The following is a 21,893-nucleotide window of genomic DNA, read 5'->3' as shown; positions in this document are numbered from 1 at the left end:
GATCTCACTCAGGTCACCCATGTGATTTGTGTGGTTATCGATATTTATAACATACAATAATGAGGTCAAACTGATCCGGCCCCCGGTAAATGATCATATTAATCTTGATCATTACATTTAAATGAAAGCATTCAAATATCGAAATTCTCCTCAGAACATTAAAAAAGTCATGGAATTTTACATAAAGTCGTTTCAAGAAAAGTCTGATTTAATAATTTGTCTGCAACATTTTGAAAAATTTATGTATTTTTGTTGAGAAAATTGTTTAGCTACCACCTAAAATACAAATAGTTTTACCTATATTTTCAATTTCAGCATTTTCTATAGCTTTTAGCTTTTACTTACAATGACGTGGCTCACACGGCACTGCACCAAGTAGGTAGGTACCATCTAATCCTCTCGAATTCTCTGAATTATGTAATGATGTTTCATACAAAGACTTTATTTGACAGCTGACTGACAAATAAACATTCGAGCAGTTGGGTAAAAACTGCGTAGATTTCGCTGCGTATTTATACCGGTTAAAAGTCAAAACATTTACTTTAACTATCTAGTAAACAAGTAGTAATAAATCGTGTTTTTAAGTATCGAAAAACATAACAATTCAGTTGTATTTTTTCAGGCTTCAAAACAAACGTTATTTGGAAGTTTTATGCACCAAACTGAGAGATTGTTAATAATAATTAAATTACTTTATCATTCAGAAGTCTTATGTTATAAGCTGAAAAGCAGTTATCTTAGTAGGTAGGTAGGTACGAGGGTATTTTACATAGAACCACCCTTGTGTGGATTTAAATTATTTTCACATGACTGTGTTCTCTTCATGCAAATAAATGGCTGTCATAATCACAAAAACAAACAACATTCTTCTATCTATAGGATATTGTGACATATTCTCGTGATAATTAATTTTCATTGGTGATCACGATGCATAGAGCAAGACAAAGACTACGGAACCCTGCGCGTGACCATTGGCAAAATAAATAAGCCTTTAATTGTAAACTCTTGCTTGAGCCTCTTAACTGCGATCTCTATAGATAACACAGAATTTCTAAAGTTAGCTGACTTAGTTCTGAGAACTCCTCAATTTTCTAAACTAATTAATTAAAATAACTTGTTTCTTCCGTAAAAAACAAATGTGTGATCATTTGACGCAAAACGAAATGGATTAATCATGTTAATGCTAGGAGTAGTGTCGTTAATTTTCTGTAAAATACGCGGAAAAACAAAAATAGTGAAGAAGAAATAAGAAAATCCACGTGCGCCTGCGCTTTGTTTTGGAGAAGAGAGCCGAATACAGGGTTGTTAAACTTTATTTAGTTTTGTAAAAATTTAATTAGCATACCTATATTTTTTTGATAAAAGGAAGTGCTTTTTAATCCCGAAGCAGCAAGTTCAAGTGCTGTCAAATATGAAACTATTTCTTATCTATCTTACATTACATACGTAACCCATTGATTCTTTATTTGGTCACCAGTGTTAGAAGAAAAGATTAATAACTGCAAAAGACCTTTTTATGATAACCCTGGCCCCATACAAACGTGACGGCGGCGCGGCGCCACGTTAAGGTTTCTGAAACCGCAAACATTGTCGAAGGGGGTCACATGTATACTAGAGATGAAACGGATAGTTGTTTGGCCGGATACCGGATACCGGATATCCGGCCAGCTGCTAGGCCGGATAGCCGGATATCCGGCGGCCGGATAGTTGGCCCATTGTCTCGTTGCATGTCGTGACGAGTTTAGGTGCTTCGAACGCGATCAGTGGGTCTATTAGTAGACTAGACTAGTCACACTTTTCGAAAATCGAATCAGTCCGAATAGAATGACAGATTTTGCCACTTGTCTAGGGGGCAGATCAATTCGGGCGATTTCGGTTGCCATCGTGAGTGTGTGATTGAATAGCGAAAAGGACATCATCCATACATTTTTGGTCCAAAATAAAAATTGCCGACCAACAAAAAAAAGTGCTGTATTCTGACAGAACACGTCCGCCTTAGCATTTAGCTGTATTTGAGAGAATACTACGATGCACAGTCGTGCTACAGCTTTGGTGCCATAGTAACAAATACTAAGGCGGACATGTTCTATCAGAATACAGCACTTTTATTTTTTGGCCGGCACTTTTGATTTTGGACCAAAATGGATGATGTCCTAAAAATTAGTTTACTTGCTGCGTAATCTGACTGAATTGTATCATGACATCAGACCATCATCAGTGAAAAAAAGATCACCTATTTTATTTGGCAATATTTATTTCGACTTAACAGATATTTACTATTTATGTATTCGTCATTAGAGTGAATAGCCCAGAAAAAGAAATTAGTTTTTTTAAAGGCATTTGTAACTTTTTGGACTTTAAATAAAAGCCGTCATTATTATAAGCCATTTTATTGATGTTTACCTAAAAGATTAATGTATTTCATTTTATTAATAGGAAATTGTCGTAGTTTTTTAATATCCGGTATCCGGCCGGATAGTGAGTTACTATCCGGTATCCGGCCGGATAGTAAATTTAGGCCGGATATCCGGCCTACCGGATAGTTACCGGATATCCGTTTCATCTCTAATGTATACGTTACAACTGCACAGCACACCAAGTGTGACATTTGTACTGCAAAAGTCGCTCTTACATCGTTGCTGATAAGGGCAACCTTAAGATCAACGAGTTGTCGAGTTATCTACGTGTGGATTTGCTCTTGTAAGTTACAATGACAGTAGAGAACCGGTGATTAAGCAATAATAAATCCTCCTTGGACTTTTCCTTCTCCGCAGTAAACTTATCCTAGATGGTCTACGTCATCTGTAATGCAATATCGCCACTGACGTCACGATCCTGACCACATCGAATCAACTTTGATGTTCTTTACCTGATAATAACAAATTAAAAACTTCATTCTTCGAGCAAGGAGTTACCCGAAAACACGTTTTATGACGTTCAGTAAAATAAATCTGTTATTGGGTAATTTGGAAATATTTATCGTTTTAAAAATTCGACAAGCATTCATTATGATGAGGGGAATACCTAACCTGCCTCAACTTGGTTTGTTAGGTATTAAATTATCAATTTTAATCCGCATCTAGATTCCAGGTGCTTCCCGCGTCCATCACCAGACCGTGTAGGTAGGGTTGCCAGGCGTCCGGCTTTAGCCGGACATGTTAGGCTTTTTAGGGAGTTGTCCGGCCAAATATTGCCTTGTCCGGCCTGTCCGGCTTTTGTTAGGCTTTTTATTTGGTTGCCGCGCCAGGCGAAACTCGAGCCACAGAATCATATGAAGCGCACGCATCAGGATGTTCGTTAGCAACCGATGATGATAGTAGGTACTCACTCTGAGTTGACACTAATTGCACCCCCCCCCCCCTTCCTCCCCGTCACATGTCCGGCTTTTAGGGTAAAATGACTGGCCAAATGAAGCACAAAGTCCGGCTTTTGTGATTTTGGACCTGGCAAACCTACGTGTAGGTCCATCGAGTAAGGTCTGCTTTACACAGATAGGTAGAACGTCATCAATGAATGAAAAACAAAGTTTACATTTGAACAAACTTAAGAAATGAGATGGTTCATTTTCATTAGATCAGCCTCTGATAATGGAATCTCTGGGAAATCGGTATTGTTCCATCAAAATTTTTAAGTATACTTTTCTTCTCGTATTCCTTGTTTAAGAATAGCATGCCCTATGGTTAAACATTCTTAATGGGNAAATACCCTAATACGGGTCTTAAACCCGATTGTTAGTCTGAACGGTACAAAAATCATTCGTTAAATTAAATAAATCTCATTTCTTTCTAGTTATTTTATTACATTAAGTGCTCAGGGCAGGGTCATAAAGAGTGAATTATGGCCGTTGTAAATATCCATACTTCATAGTTACAATTTAGATAAAAATCTTTACACGATTTAACTATGTTTCCATAGGAATCACACGAAGTATGCGCGCGGAAATAAAAGAAAGATTACCATGTTGATATAACTATAGTGAATTGCAGTAGGCTCTTTAAAATACACTGTAGAGCTCTCATCTTTTTTCCACGTATTCCATTAAGATCTTTTGTTAACCCATTAGTGGTAAATAAGTCAAGGTTTGCAGCAAAACTATTGTAACCTCCAATCCAATCTTACTTTTGGAAAGTTCAGTTCATCAAAAAAGCTGAGGTAGAAAAGTACTTGAGTGGCATGGCGATCACGAGTTGAAAGACGGAGTGTGTGGGCAGTCTGGGCAGGCCTCCCACTAGGTGGACCGACGTCTGGTGAAGGTCGCGGGAAGCACCTGGATGCAGGGGGTGCAACTGTGCAAGACCGGTCGTTGCGGAAATTCTCGGGGTAGGCTTTTGTCATTTGGGTAAAACGAAGTGACTCTACTGGGCTTATTTATCTTATGTAATAACAAAGAAATACAAGTTATGTAATAAATTGATACAGTTGCGCAAAACTATTTCGTTTTCCATTCCACGGACTTTGTTTCCTGGATTTGTCATTCCATATTAAGTTTCCACTGGAAAATCAAATATGACTCAAGTGTTTATGTTTATTTACAGTGTTGTTACTTGTTAATCAAGTTGTGTTATTTTATATCCGTAATTGTTACCAACATAAGTTAAAAAATATCATACAAGCATGCGGAAAAACTAGAGCCAACTCTGATTTATTTTGACTCATTGAGAAATACGTAAAGTACTATACATAATGTAACAAATAGCTTAGTTAGTAAAATAGATCACACAACCCATTCTTACGTTTAAATTAGTATTTCAATAGGTGTAAGCTGTTGAGTATGAGTTGTTTGAACTTTATTCTTTTCTGTGACTGTTAAAGTTTATGTACTTAGAGGCCTAAGTAATATTGATCGTTCAAACAAATCCTTCGTTTCAACCAAATGACGTCCACTGCTGGTCAAAGTCCTCCCCCAAGGTTTTCCACAATGAACGGTCCTGGCTCCTGCGCTGCCCTTGTCAATTACAAATTAATTATAAATTAACAAATCCTTACAATCAAATTATTTTATCATTTTATGTTAAAGAATTCTTGGTAGTAACTCAGGTATTTTCCTTTACTTAACCAATAAACTTACCTACATTGTTAGGTATTTTATCTACTTTTTGTCATTGTAAAGATTGGTTTTTCCAATACTTACCTACCTCTGTGCATAAAAACAAGCTACCTTCATTACAGCAACAATCGTCAACGCCAAATCTTATATCACAAAAACCCCACGTAAGAAAACCATACTGGAAATCAATGTTGCATCATAGTCTTGACGTCACGGCTTACATCTATGTATGGTGATCAGATTTCCCAGCCAATTCATCAATGAATGAATTAAAATTCATTGACTCATTCATTTACTAGTTAGTAGGTAGGAACCTACTTTACTTACTACTCTACTTATTGATGACCGACCTTTAGGTAGTGATGTGATATATTTTTTATTTTAAAGTTATTAATCACGAAGAGGTGTTAAAAATAAAAGATATTTAATTTGCAGGACAAAAACACGGACAATATATCTAATTGCACGCACGCACGTGAGTGTGTGATGATCATGCACATTATTAAATACCTAAGTAGGTACCTACCTACATGTAACTAAGTTCATAATAATACGTGTTGCAAGGTTCCGACACCATAATAAGCAGTTACTTGTTGTTATTATGTCATTTGTTATCAAAATTAAATGTAATGTTTATTAGAGAAACATAATGTTGTATTTTTAAAAATTACAAGAGAAATTAAGAAGAAACTGTTATTGAGATTAAAGTATTTAAGATATAGGTACCTATACCTACTTTCATTTATCGATATATCGACATGAATAACCACCTATCGATAACCACAGTCATGTTGACATAACTATCACGGTGTCATGCTAATTGGCTTTGCCTCCATAATACGACAGATGGCGCACAGTGGTCCCGATTTAATAAAACATGGACATTGATGCTAGAGGCACGAAAATTTTTTTGATGGTTACTGCTATGTTAACTAATAAGGCAAAAAAATATTACAATCCTACGACGTCTATTTCGTAGTAAAAAAAAATATATAGATATTTTTTGTATGGAAGAAATTACGTTTCTGTCAATTTTTCGAAATTCTTTAACGATGTNGAGAGATGATGTTTGTGTGAGTTATCAATGATGGACATATTGTAAATTGGGCAACCTCTCGTATAAGCTACTTTTTGACGGCCAGCGGACCTATACATACAACGTTGTATTAAGTATTTCCCTTAATTTTTTATTTTATTTTATTAAAAGCTGATGCATACGAGCGCGCGCGAGTGCGAGTCGTTGTTATGTGTCATCAAAGGTGTCCCTTATACACCATATTGTAATTTTGGCAATTTTTCGTGGAAATATTTAATATAAAAAAATCGATTTTTCAACCCTCGATAACTCAAAAGTACGCAGAGATAAGTGACAAGTATCTTCGCATGAAATACTCAGAATCACTTGTTTTATAACATGTGTGATCGGCATCTTGACATCGTATAAGAATTTCGAAAAATTTACAGAAACGTAATTTCTTCCATACAAAAAATATCTATATATTTTTTTTTACTACGAAATAGACGTCGCAGGATTGTAATATTTTTTTGCCTTATTAGTTATCATAGCAGTAACCATCAAAAAAAAATTCGTGCTTCTAGCATCAATGTCCATGTTTTATTAAATCGGGACCACCGTGTGGCGTCACAGTGACGCGAGGTCTCGTTCTGAACATGAAATCCTGTTATGGATTGATTGAATTTCTTACAGGTTTTATTTACAGTCGCCTGATTATCTACTTCCATGTAGAATTTTTTAAATTAAAATAAGAATAAGAATGAATTTTTGTGGATTTATGATGAGAAAACAACGGTTAACTATCAAATGTTAATTACATTTCAACAAATTTTATTGTGGCTAGGAGCCTAGGAATATCATAATCAACGAGGATTTTAAATTTTTGCTTGGATGTCTTTTTCATAGTCATACTAATTTAGTTGACTGCGAGCGACATCTATTTCGTTAAACTGAAAACAGCAATTCAACTTAAAGTTGTGTGCTGTTTAGCTCCTAGCGCCATCTAACGTTATTTCTAGTAACTACAGATACGCGCCATCTACCGAGTACTTTTAGCACTACTAAGCTATCGTTACGGAGATACGTCACCACTAGATAGTTACGAAGTTTTCCGATAGGTGGCGCAAAATAACGCCATCTGTTATAAAATTCCTGAACTGAGTAAATGCAAGCGTGATTTTTGAAGGGAATTTTTCACAGAGTACATAGTGCAGCAGTATACCAATAGATGTCAGGTTTTGTGCATAACATATAAAGGTGAGTTACAATACAAAGTAAAAGCATTATGCAGCCAACCGAGTAACTAAATAATAAATATGTTAATTATTAAAATAAAATAAATAAATAAATAAAATGTTTTACCGGTATCGTTGAGCAGCACATTGATATCTGTCGTCGACCCATCGGCCGACATCGCTGTAACAAAACAAAATTACAATTTAGCAATATTTTTTTTATCTTAATAATACTAGGTTAACGGACGACTTTTAACTGAGTGTAGAAGTAGCTGCAAGTAGTATTTAATTTAATTTTATAGCGATCACCTACCTAATTATTTTGCATTTGAGCTTCATCTCTATAATTATTATAAAACATTCCTGGAGGTCGAAGGCTGCAGGCCAACCATGACGGTAGTGATTTGATATTTACTTCGAGTCGCCATTCGTCATCTTCTTAGCTAGTATAAATTTTTCAGTGCAAAGTAGACAGTAGTAACAGAAAATTCCGCTTTGCACTAGAGAGAAGCCGAACCTTAACTTCGAACTCCTACGTTCTTTTGATCAATTTTGCTACGGGTCCAATGACGGTTTAACTTTCCCCCGGGACAAACTTGACCTTCACTGGTTGGGTTTATACAAGTTTTTGGCTGTAGATCCCAGGATCGCTGCAACCATCTGGTACCCATCCCAGGATCGCTGTGTAGCCAACTCTTGAAACGAGAGGTGGGAATAGTCCTCAATAACAGAAAATATGTAACTAATATAGTTTCTGTCTTTTATTTTCCCTTCCCTAATAACCCATAAAAACTTTCATGGATCTTCAAGTTATTTTTGGCAGAAGGTAGCGTTTTCTTTCGCACTTACTATTAGTCTGGGTATCATTAACTTGATTTAAGTGATGTGCTCTACCTATATTTAGCAAAACACTACCTGTTTGGTTGTCGACGAGCATGGTTTTTGCTCGGTTATTTACTTAAAAAACGGCTTAATTCATATTGAACCCTATTCAGTTGTTATAAAGAATATCTCTACCTCATACTATGTTGGTTCAAACTTCAATGTGTCGTAGCGGAGAGCTCTGAGGGTCATTAGTATGAGATTCCGTTTCAATAAGTTTTTTGAATGACGGTAGGTAATATTACTTTTTGTGAGCCAAAGGGAACATTGACTTCTTGTCCAGTTTTGAGATATAAATCTTGGCTCTACAGATCAAGTAGGCACGTTAAAGTGTCATCTAAGTAAAGTAAATAAAATAAGTAGGTATGCATTGGTGGTAGAAGAGTCCTCGGTTGTACATTGAACTTTTTAAAATAGTAATTGAAGTAGTTACATAGGTGGTAAAACTGCTAAATATGGTAAGAAGGAGCAACATAGATTTTATTATTTGTTTTGTAGCAGACTTATTAAATTACAAAATACAAAATAAATAGATGAATACGGAAATGACGTAGACTAGTCCCATTGTGCAAAACAGGAGGTTAGTGTTGCCATTTAAAACAAGTTAATAGAGTATTAAAAAACCATAATTATTACCACCGACGAACAGATGTGGGCTGATTATGATAATGAGTCTATTAAAACATGCAGTTTTCTGCGTCAGGTACTAATTGTGTATTGTTTTGTTACATAATTTGTTCAAGCGCTATCATAGTTGATGATTGATCGGTCGTCGGTCTGTGTGGCCTGTAGGCGAATATTCAAGGTTGATAATCTATTTTGGTCTTGTCATATCACAAAATGAGAAAATATTTAGTTACCGTGGTAGGAAAATGATTTTCAAGATCATTCTTTTAATAGGATTATTATAGAGTCATTGAACATTTGAGGAAGATGTATGTACCTACTTAGTGGAATTATTGGAGAGCATTTTTATTGTACTGAAATGTAAATATTATTGAGTTCGAGGGGTTACCGATAGATGAAGTAACCGCCGCTTTGGTAGGTAATACTAGCTACCTACTTATCTCAGACCCAGAGAGGTTCGATTCTCGGGCGCAAAACGTTTGTAGTTGTGAAGTTAATGTAGTTTGGTAGACCATAGCAAAAAGTCTTACTACGGCAGGCATGTGAAGTTAACTATTTTGAAGACCATGACCACAAAAAACTTTTGCTATTATCTTTGAAGACTTAAATATCTTTCCGAGGCTTATAGCCGACGTAATGTAATTTCTTGTAACCCATTGTATTCTTCGTTTCATTACACTCAACTATAATTGGCCAATCCATCACTTCCATCAGAGATGGCGTTCGAAGACAATGCCATATATCACAATAGCATGAAGAAGACAGTGCGCTGGTTGGGAAAGTTCTAACAAAACTTAGTAGGTGGCGCAACGGTCGACGTAAGACAAATAACAACAAAATGGGTAATAGCTATCTTGATAACGAGAACATAGTATTAGGTTACATACTAATAAACGTGGGTAAGTATTATTAGTTTTTAGTTCAATGTACATTACTAAACATTTTAATACAAACGTTAGATATTTTTTCACTTGGAAAAAAAATACTTAGTTGTAGTTTAGAATTAAATAAGGCAAAGAAGATGATAACATTCTTCTATTAATACAGGAACACGTTTGGAAATAAGCAATAACTTAGTTCAGTTTACAACAATCCTATCTCATTTCAAGACACGTTCTCAAATAAATTAGCGTTTTAAAACGTTTTTTCAAACGTTTGTTGCTGAGACACGTTCCATGATACGGACTTAATAGGTATGATCTCAAAATAAGTTACTCCTATCACTAGGGATAAAGACATTGGATACCAGTCGGCCTTACTCGTGTTAGATTCTATTTATCATCGTCATTCCATAATGATTTCCAGATTGGCCGGTTGGTAGCGGCTAGGGATTTCCAGGTCGAAAAACACAAAAGCCGGACTCTGTGCTTCATTTGGCCGGACATTTTACCCTAAAAGCTGGACATGTCACGGGGTCATCATCGGTTGCCCAACATTCTGATGCGTGCGTTTGATACCTATATTATTCTGTAGCTCGATTTTCACCTGGCGCGGCAGCCACATAAAAAGCCTAACAAAAGCCGCCAGACAATATTTGGCCGGACAAGACCGTAAAAAGCCAAACATGGACTCCTGGCAACCCTAGTAGCGGCCTGCATCCAGCCCCTTCCTGGAACTTTTAAAAGATACTTCTACGATTCTATTGGCTATCTAAATACTTAAAACTGTTTCTGAAGATAAGATAGGCTATATAGTGCTAAAAATAGCCTGTTGTCTTCTCTGATCGACTCATGAACGTATATCGTAAGTTGTTTCTAAACATATAAAAGAAGAAACAACAATATGGTGCTGCAATATGCAATATTCCTTTACGAGGAGAAAGAATGGCCAATTGTCACACGTTGCTCCATGAGTTATGATGAAAGGATAAAGTACCTTCAGAATAGGGTTGCCACTTGCCATGTAGTTTCTTTATTTACTTAACTAGCTTTTGCCCGCGGCTTCACCCGCGTAAAGTTTAGTTTGTTACAGATCGTCATAAACTATAGCCCATATGTTATTCTGTGTTATAAAAAATAATACTGTAAAGTTTCATCAAAATCCGTTCAATAGTTTTTGCGTGAAATAGTAACAAACATGTTCACATCCAGACATCCATCCAAACTTTCGCATTTATAATATTAGTAAGATAGTTTAATAAGCTAGAAAATAACGTTTGTTTAATAAATCAATGTTTAATTAAGCGTGAAAGTGAAACTTGAGACATAGGCGAACAAGATTATGATTTTTTGTGCCTAATAATAATATTTGCTTTCAGCCTGTGTATCTGAGCTTTCCTGTCTTTATTTTGTTGGCCGGGAGATTAAGTTCTATTATTTTGTTTGGAACTGAACTGGTGGCTGGTTTCAAACTTGTCATTTTTGTCAATGAAAGTGTTCTGAAAATTTATTTCAGAAGGATTAGATTCGGCTTGATAACTGCATTTTTTTCCATAATCGCTTTCCTGATGCGTGTTTGTTAATTATTGCTTGTAAAAATATATTTCACTACATCACACATTCCTCTTGACAAAAAATGCCTTCAGTTTCACGCAATTTTAACTAGAAGTTAAAAACCAGGTGAGATTGAATTGATAAACATAAATTGTTATAAAAACGAGATTCTTCACACTTCGTCACTGATTTCATTTAGAGAGATTATTATATTAATAAACAATAAAATTTCTTTATTATTTGTTGGTGGCAACCCTAATTCATCTGAAAGGAACCAATTTTATTGCTTAAGCGCATACGAATATATATAATACCTGTAGAGAATAGATATTTGTTAGATTTGTCCATTCTTAACTTGGAAGTATAGTTTTATTTAACAAAAACTTTTACCTAAAAAAGTATATTTTCTGAAACGAAATTATGTAAGCATTTTCATATTACATGTTTTTGGAAGATCTAATAAGGCATCGACAACAAGTCTGGCATATACATAGATTCTACATACAATGAGAAAAAACACCGAGCCAAAAAACTTCATCCCTACCAATTTACGTGCAATTCGAAGCTGCGAGCAATATTGAGTAACCTACAAACCTATTTATATTCCTAAGATCATTACATAACAATACAATGCGGTTAAGATTAAGTTTTTTTCCCTCTAAAATAAACAACATAAATGGCGGAACGCTTGCGGTCAGCCACCAGACGATTGGTTTGTGGTTTATTATTGGCATAAATAAAATACAATGGTAACGCGCTGGGAAGAAATTAACTGATTTCTGATCTAAATAACTGATAACTTACAAAAATGAACTTACAAATCTTCTTGTGTAAGGTAATTAATAGTAAAGGATATTATTATTAATTAGTACCATATTTTTTAAGCCGGTAGTCCTACCAACTTTACTTTTAGAATCCTGCCTATGAAGTTGGATTAGATTAGATATCAAATCTAAACCAACGACTACCATTAAATGTAACAAAAACTTAATCTTGAATCGGCCAACGGATATCATTCTCATATTAATAATTTTAATCCGCTCATCTTTTCCAGGCCTATTGTTAAAAGTCATTAAAAAATCTGGATTCATCGCGAAATGGGCCATAAAACTAATTAGGATAATCACGACTTACACGTGGCTGTTGGCCTTGATCTATCTTGGGAACTGTTTTTGTGTACATAAAAACATACATAGAGTATACATTTGATTGTATAAGTTGTATATAGGCCTCATAAAGGTTGCGGGAGGCGCTGGACGCAGGCCGCTGCTAACCGGCCAATCTGGAAAGCATTGGGGAAGGCCTATGTTCAGCTGTGGACGGCCTATGGCTAAAATGATGATGACGACAGACCTCGGGCCACAGATACTTAACTTAAGAAAGATTCGATTTATTTTTTCTTCAGGAACTTAAAAAACTGATTACTTATACTCCGTTAGTCTGTTTGTTATGTTAATTTTATTATGTTGTAACATAAAACTCTACACAGAATATGCTGTTCGACGATTCATACTTATTTTAAAACAATAGAAGTAAGATATTACATTTTGTATTGTATCTGTTACAACAGTCTTTATGATATCAGAAATGTTACAAACAAGATACTGGAATAACTCAATGTACCTATCTGTTAATTACATTAAGGATTAATAAATAGTGGTCGTTAAAACAATGTTTTCCTCATATTTGGAGTAGAACGAAGTGGAAAATGTTAAGTGTTCCGTAAAACGATATTCTTTGAGATACATACGAGTATAATATCATGTTTTACATTCCAATTTAGGCTTTTTTTGGTAGTTTAATAACCAACTTAATTTTGATTGATATCTATAGTCTATAAATAACAGCAAAATATACAGCGAAAGTGTTTCTTTTGTTTGAACGCGAACGAACGAATTAATCTCAGGAACTACGGTCCCATTTGAAAAAATAATTTTGTGTTGGATAGTCCATTTATCGAGGAAGGCTTTAGGTTAAACATCACCCTACACCAATGGCGGCGGAGCATTAAAGAAAATACTGCAAAAACGGGAAATATTATTTAAACTATTTTCACGCATACGAAGTCGCAGGCACAACTAGTATATTAATAAACTAGGTACTAGTAATTGCTGCTTTTGTTTCATCGGTAAAAGGCGATATTAAAAGATGTATGACCTCGAAAACTATCCCAGGACGGTGAATGGATAATAATAAGGCTATTTTTAGACAAACGCGGAAAAAATATGATACAGGTACAGTTTTTGCCTTATTCTGTATGCATACAATACTTTTTGTTCATTCTCTTGTTCATCATACAACACATCATGTGGAAATGGAACCGCAACCGCAAATGGCAGTATCAATGAACATCTGGAGAAAATTTTTAGAAGAGGCTGAAAAATTACTGAACAATAGGATGCTCGAGCACTTTCACAAGTAACCAGGATCGTACTTCAGCTAAACAATCTATAAATTAGTTACTGCCTTCAACCCATGCCATTGGTAAGTTAGGTAAAGTAAGCCTTAGATGTGTAAAAGTGCCTTAATAAAAAAAGCAATCACGGCGTTGAATAGAGCTCTGCGATTGGTTCATGTGTGCCTCCTCGTGCTCTGTGAGACCTCATAGTAAAATTTGTGAATACGGGCGTATTTTGGTAGAGCTTGTTAACGAAATCTTTTGTAATGTCGTACATGATGTCAACTAGGTACGACATATTCGCCGCTTACTTACTACCAATGTTACAATGGATTATGTTGTCACGCGTGACAACTCTGTCACACAGACACATGAGGTAAAACAAATCTGATCGGAAGTGAGTACCTCATTCGTATTCCTCACCAGGTCTGGACCTTCCAAATACGGGTACCTACAGGTGAGGTCGGCCATTGTTCTTGAACTTTTGGTTCGAGTAAGTTGAGCCGTCAATTGTCTTGGGAACACTGGAGTCAGTCAATAGGATTATTTGTTAACAAGCTGACTCGGCGAACTTTGTACCACCTTTTTTGACCCAGGAAAATGAGAGAGATGATGTAGAATTGTAATGGTGAAAGATTTTTTTGAATCGGTAAAGTAAAGTAGTTTCGGAGCCTAATCAATACAAATAAACAATATAATCTTTTATATTTATAATTGGAGTAAGATGTAGTTTAAGTGCTCCACAAAATACTTATTGTAACATACTGTTGGTTTGTGAAGGAAAGAAATAAATGCTTTTATGATTATTTTTTTTATTATTACTGGAGTATGTGAAAGTTCCACAAAAGAGCCAAGGTTTTACCTTAAGATAAGATACTTTATAATAATAATAAATAATAAATAAATTTATTCAGTTAAACATTTGGATCTAACAAGGGGTGAACCCTGACACCGAAACTAGTAAAAATACTGTATTTTCAGTGTCAGTGATTCCTCGACATTTGTAGGCTAACATAGAAATATTTAAGTTTTACATGCTAGGACTATAACATGGAAATTTCCTATTTACTTTCCTATTCAACAAAGACAAGTGGATTTGGCGTACACTCCCCATATTTAGAGGGCAAATAAGAAATAATTATTTGCTGTTATAGATAAAAAATAACAAGGATCCAAATTTTCATTTAATGCTAACTCATTAGTGGTCTCTAATAGTCTCTATACACAAAACAGGATATAACTTAGAAACGATTTAGTTTAGTTTAAGATTATGATTAGCAATACATTTTTCAGCATTTGAATCGGAAGTCGGAAATTCGGAATCAAATCTGGTTATGTCATCGACCTCGCCAATCAGAGGGAAGTAGTTTTTATTTTAGTTTATTAATAACTAAAGTATTTTTTAGAAAGTCAGATCATGTCAAAATAAGGAATCGTTCGAGGTGACTCTGTATGATAACAGCAATTCGATTATAGATTCCTTTTAACTAAGTAAAGTGGCAGGAAGTAATAAATATATTATTAATAATTAGCCGGATTTATCAAAAGATAAAATGTGACTCTCGTAAGTAAATATTTTAAACAAATAAATAATATGGAAACTCACTAGCACGTGCATTATGACTAAAATAATACGTAAAGATTACAAAATGGTATTTATTGTAAGCACGTGTCATCATTAAAATAAAATACTCATGTAATACAGGGTGTAGCTCCTAACAGGAAAACTTAAAACGTGAACACGGATTTTCCGATTTTCCAATTGTTGTCACTGTTGTAGAGAATTAAAATTCTTATTTTAAAATAATTAAACCATTTATATCACTTGACTCATTCAACATAAATATTCTAAACGATGTTCAAAATTGGTTTACACTCGAGCAGCAGGCTTGAAACTATTTTTTTAGTATTCGCTCTGGCTAGAGCATCGAATTTGAATTCATCTGACTTCACTGTTAATTTTTTTCTTGTCGCTTACACCGATCACCCTGTATCAAGAATGTCACACGACGCCAGACGTCTCATACTACGTAAAGTATGTAAGAGATGTATTTAATTATGTGAATCTATCACACATTACATAATGTGACATTTAATCATTAAAATATCCTTACATGCAATGTTTTCCGCATTTTCACGACTATGGTTAACGTTGTCCATAATTAAAATACGTAATATTAATCAATGAGTATTTGTTATTAATTAAAACTTACAGCATATATTGAAAATGTTCAATTACGAAGATACGTAATCTTGGGTAGATTTAAGTTAGTAAATTAAATGAGATAACTTCTATTAAAAAATAACTTCTTAAATATTATTAAATGTGGGTATATTTGAGTATAAAAACATGCCAATCACATTGCAAAATATAGGGCAATAAACTTATATTTATTTGTGAAACAGTGATACGTAAAATTCCCAATCAATAAAACCCCTCAAAATTTTCGCCCGAGAAAGAAAAAATACCCTGGATTGGTAGAGAATCCCCTCGTGAGCATTGTAACAATCTGTTTTTAATCCAGGGTGTACAAAAGATGTGTTACAAAGAACGAGGTTTGTTTCCTAAAAATTGTGTGACAAGAAAACATAATGAAGATGGTGGAAGAAACTTTCCATTACTTAGTATTTCAATAAACATTTTTTTTCTATACAGTATTACACTTTTTACCGCTCAGCTGTTTTTATAATCGCTGGCATTGTTCTTAAACTGGCGCTTAATCTAAAAACAATAGTAATTAGTGGCTTGATGGATATTAATTATGTAGTATTTCTGTTGCATTGTTTAAATGACTAAGTATATTTTGCTAGACTCATTAGATTCTGTACTTTGGAAGGGTGGGTGACAAGACAATTAAATATTGTACATAATGATAATGATTAAAATATTAGTTTAATTTATATTATTATAATTTTGATAGTATAGCCCACATTAGATCGATTCTATTTTAATGTAATGATAAATTATAAAAATGTAAGTAAATCATTTATTGTGTTTAGAGGTTTCTCGGCAGTTTTTTAGTCAATTACAAAGTTAAGTAGCGTCTACTACACGGTCATTAGGTGGACCGTGGGTCATATTTGGCACATTTCCTGATTTATTTTAACTTAACTCATTTTACCTGTAATGAAATACACAGAGTAAGAAAATGCGATATAGAGATAACTTAGGTAAGTTTTTGAGGTTTACTTCTTATCACAGTAAAGGTCATAGCACACTTATCAACTCGGAAAGGAATCAATACCTTATCGCCTTTGGCGCGCTGTCAACCGCGAGGTATTTACGTTACGGTGCGGATAAGTGTGCGTTGAATTACGGAGTTTTTTATACAAATAATACTGACCACCTTGAGTTGATACGGTTACGATCCCTTTCCGGGTTGATAAGTGTGCTGAGGCCTTAAAACAGCAAGACATACAGGTTTTACTGATAGTGCGTCTGCATTAGGAATATGCCGTCTGAACTAGTCATCACAAGATTATGAAATTTTCATTAATTAGTATTTAGGTAGGTATAGCTCATGTAAAACAGTCACTTGTAAAAGTAGGTTAGAGTTATATTTTGAAACGGATTTACTTGATGTATTGTTAACTGGTTATGATTCTTTCATATTAAATACTAGCAGCCCGCCCCGACTTCGCACGGTTGCAATGGAATTTTCCGGCTTTTACCTTCAATAATATCTTTTATACATATAAACCTTACTCTTGAATCACTCTCTCTATTTAAAAAAAACCCATCAAAATCCGTTGTGTAGTTTCAAAGATAGATCTTAACATACATAGGGACAGATACAGGAAAGCGATTTTTTTTTATAAATAATGTAATCACTACATGTTATAACATGTAGTGATTACATTATTTTTAAGTTTCTCTAGCAAAATTCGACTCCAAATATAATTTCCACTCCCTCTGGTGATAGCTTTTCTAGTTTGCCGCAAAATTGATTACTTTTCGTAAAAGCGCTTTTTAAAATAAATGACTTTTAGAAACTGGCTGATCATACTCCTTAGATTAGGTGTGACGGCGTTTCTAGTTCGCCGCCAAATTAATAGCCTTTTTTAGAAACCGGCTGGCGGTTCTTTTTAGACTATAGACGGGTTTAATGATCAGATCGCAGAATCTAATGGCATCGTAAGATGTCAATCTTGCTTATGTAACGGAAAACTGGTCTCTATGTGCCAATACCAGAGCCTGGTCGTGAAACCAATTAAATATATAGATTTGCAAGGAAAATTACGCACAGCTACGGCATTTCTACAAAGTTCTTGGAACAGATGTTAATTTAAAACACTTTAATATTGCAGTAGTAATCACATATTTAATGTAAACTAGCGGCCGCCCGCGACTTCGTACGCGTGGATCCCGTTTTACCCCCTTTTCCCGAATTTCCTTTGCTATAAACCTCACGGAGCCCGAGACCTTTCCAACGAATGCAAAACCGTGGAAATCGGTTCGTGCGTTCTGGAGTTATAGCGTCAGGGAGGAAAACCCGACTTATTTTTATATAGTAGATTACGTCTCTACATAGTGAATCTTTTTATAAATTTATTACATTTAATTTATTCTGCTCCTACAATTTAAATTATTGGCCTAAAAAACGAAATCAAATTAAGAGTATTAAATCCCAGTGACTGATGTTCAACGGGTTTTAGTTTTTGAATTCGTAAACCAGTATTTTATTTATGCTCGTGCGACTATGGTCGACTGATTCTTGATTTGTATGGAAATAAAGCGAATAAATGAGTCTAAGGTTTATTCGTGATACTAGACTGAGTTGCACCACCTAACTTTAACAGTAACTATAACGATAACCGGTGTTTTTGTATGGAGTTTGACAGACTTTTGACGTTTGTCGAAGTTAAAGTAAGATGGCACAACCCAGCCATAATTTATATCGCCATAAGGGAGAAGAAGTCTGACAACAGAATTATGACGTCAGTTAATACGGTACAAGAGTACTGCATACTCGTATGTTTTCGCTCTAAAAGAAGAACGGTCACGCCCCATACAAAAAAAACCCAGACCCGACAGAAACGAGACATACCGCAGTTTTTTTGTCATGTCTTAATGAGTTAAATTATATATTTTTTATATTCGAAATCTATGTATAACACCAAAATATTACCCTTTGATTTTGTTCAGAATCAGTAACTAGTTTTTCGATATCTTGTATAGTTTAGAAATAATCGAGTGAGATCACTTATCGTTTCCACCCTGTGTAATCCGGGTGTATCTCCAGGTCACCTAGATACATTCCATAGCAGCTGTAATAGACATTTAGGTACATACATTTACCAATTTTGGTGATAAATAGGCATTTTGTATTAGTTTTTGTATGACGCCTGAACAAAAACCAAGGGTAATATTTTGGTGTTATACATATATTTCGAAATTAAAAAATATATAATTTAACTAATTAAGACATGACAAAAAAACTGTGGTATGTCTCGTTTCTGTCGGGCCTGGGTCACAGATGACCGTTCTTCTTTGTTTATTTATAAATCTATCGAATTTGTAAAAAATAATATATAAAACAGATGTCAGTTCTTTTTTATCTTATCTAGCAATCGAGAACAAAGAAAACAAATAGGACAATCGAGCAAACGACTTTCTTTATCAGTATCATTTTGTTGCTATCTGAATAACATTCCTGACATATCTTGGACTGTTGACACTGATATTTACACATGTTATATTGATATGTATACTAATGTGCGAGTATAGTCTACAGCAGGGTTTTCCAAACTATGGGTCGCGACCCAGTGGTGGGTCGCGAGCGAACATTGAGTGGGCCCTGCCTGTAGAACGACACACCACTCTACAGATCCTAGCCTTTATTTAGGTATATTGGTAACGGTTAAATTTCCATAGGTGGGTCCCCAGTGTGGGAACTTGTATTAGATGAGTCGTAGCCCAGACAACTTTGGGAACCACTGGTCTACAGCATCATATCTTTATGGCAACATTCTAGGTTTTATTTTCCACATCGTCCGTTTAAGCCAAATGACGTCCACTCTAGGACAAAGGCCTCCCCCAAGGATTTCCATAATGACCGGTCCTGCGTTGCCCGCATCCAGCCTCTTCCCGTGACATTCACCAGATCGTCAGTCTACCTAGTGTGAGGCCTGAGACCTCTTCCAGTTCGGTATTATTTATGATTTCCACAAAAGAAACTTGGTATCTAGGATGATGGGCATATTGGGCGTTAAACCAACAGAAACAAAAAGCATACTAAATTAAAGCTTAATACTAATAGTTCATTTCATAGTATGACAACAATCCTGAAATACGCGGGGATACGGAGATAGAGGTCGTTGAATATGCAAAGTTTCCATAGTATTTCACATCACATTAGGGTAATAAAAATAGCATTAGGTCAATTAGATTGCTTTTATCGATCATATTGAGAGTCTTACTATCGATTCTATCGATTTAGTAAGTATGTATACCGAATAAATAATAATCGATTATTCGATTGCAATAATCGATTGTATTGCTGAAAATAAAGAATGGAATTAACAATCAAATGATAGTAATGATGGTAATCAATAAAATCGATGAATCGAATTGTTAATCGATAAATCGTTATTTGGCAATATCGATTAATAATCGATCCGTGATCGATTATGCGACAACACTACAACTTAACTGGTAGAAACCCATTGAAACATGACTGTGTTCATGTCATTTCTCTAAATGGTACCTAGGTATGGTCCTACGCTTAGGTATAATGTAGAACATGGTTTAAATATATCATTTGTTGGCCCCACTCCTGAACTGTTGGACATAATAATAGATAAATAACTTAATGTATTTAAAATGTAAGTAGATAAGTGTAATACTTAATAATATTTTTTGTTTGCGCAATAAAGCACCCATTACTATTTTCACATTATGTCAATTTCCAAGCAAACCCGAGAGTTTTTGGTAGTTATTTATATGACAATATATTTCTGATATTATGTCCTAACAAATAATAGTAGTTACATTTCTGTTGGTTTTACGCCCAGATTCCATAGAAAAGTGCCCATCATCCTTTGTCGCACCGCTTTGTGAGAAGTAAACGCATCACGCCGCAGTATTTCTAAACAAATTAGCAACAAAATTAAAGCGACGTAATAAAGCATTTTTTTTTAAATAAATAAATATTGATTAAGCTGTGAAACTCGATCACGTTTATTTTTAGCGATGAGTAATATGCATTTAGTTTTTTTCCAAATTTTAATGTCTTTTTGAAAAGTAAAGTACCTACCTATTTATTTATATTACTTGACCAAAGATAATTTCTGTGGTTAACTAGTAAACTAATAAAGCATATAATACTAGAGCCGCCCGCGACTTCGTACGCGGATCTCGTTTTACCCCCTTCATCTATCTTACGCGGTTTAGATTTTTTCATACAAATGTTTTTTCCCGCTAACTCTCGATCCCGTGGGAATTTTGCAATATCCTGTTGTAACTAAGCTTTAGGTTTACTAAGGTACCTGCATACCAAATACTAAGGTACCTGCATGCTAAATACTAAGGTACCTGCATGCCAAATTTCAAGCGTCTAACTTAAGTGGTTTAGATTTTTCATACAAAAGGATTTTCCCGCTAATTCCCGTTCCCGTGGGAATTTCACTTAGCTTTAAGTTTACTAAGGTACCTGCATGCTAAATTTCAATCGTCTATCTTACGTGGTGAAGATTTTTTCATACAAATGTTTTTTCCCGCTCACTCCCGTTCCCGTGGAAATTTTGCAATATCCTATTGTAACTACGCTTTAAGTTTACTAAGGTACCTGCATGCCAAATTTCAAGCGTCTAACTTTAGCGGTTTAGATTTTTCACACAAAAGGATTTTCCCGTTATTTCCCGTTCCCGTGGGAAATTCACTAAGCTTTAAGTTTATTAAGGTACCTGCATGCTAAATTTCAAGCGTCTATCTTACGTGGTTTAGATCTATATTTTTTAAAAATTCACTTCAACATTTATTTCAATATCTTAACAACTTAGGTAATATTTTTGTAAACAATGTTCAGTAACTTTCCAATGTTTACCTACATATTTATTGTTTGCTAATTGTATTGTACTTTTAATTTGGAAAACAAGTTAGTTAAAAACTAACTATTTTTTTTACAGTTTGGGTAATGGTCATCTGTCTGTCATTGGTTTATTTAGCCTTTGTTTTGTTATCTTAACGTATTATACATAAGGTATTATACTAGTATTCCGGCAATAGGTATGTTCCATAGAAAAAGCAAGCAAGAAA

The 21,893-nt window shown here is 34.8% G+C and overlaps 1 protein-coding gene across 2 annotated transcripts in view; it reads right to left on the bottom strand.

Moving 5' to 3' along the window:
• LOC114355110 (uncharacterized) overlaps positions 1–21,893 on the bottom strand; it is a 159,807-nt gene that overhangs the window by 83,849 nt on the left and 54,065 nt on the right. For both annotated transcript variants that reach the window (XM_028307788.1, XM_028307789.1), the window contains exon 3: positions 7,425–7,478. In XM_028307788.1, the coding sequence (XP_028163589.1) occupies positions 7,425–7,476 (52 nt within the window). In that variant the 5' untranslated portion in view covers positions 7,477–7,478. The remainder of the gene's footprint in view (positions 1–7,424; positions 7,479–21,893) is intronic.

Source organism: Ostrinia furnacalis, unplaced genomic scaffold, assembly GCF_004193835.3.
Source record: "Ostrinia furnacalis isolate ACB-3 unplaced genomic scaffold, ASM419383v2 OfSCF2341, whole genome shotgun sequence".
NCBI lineage: Eukaryota > Metazoa > Arthropoda > Insecta > Lepidoptera > Crambidae > Ostrinia > Ostrinia furnacalis.
This window is presented reverse-complemented; position numbering and strand designations above follow the sequence as displayed.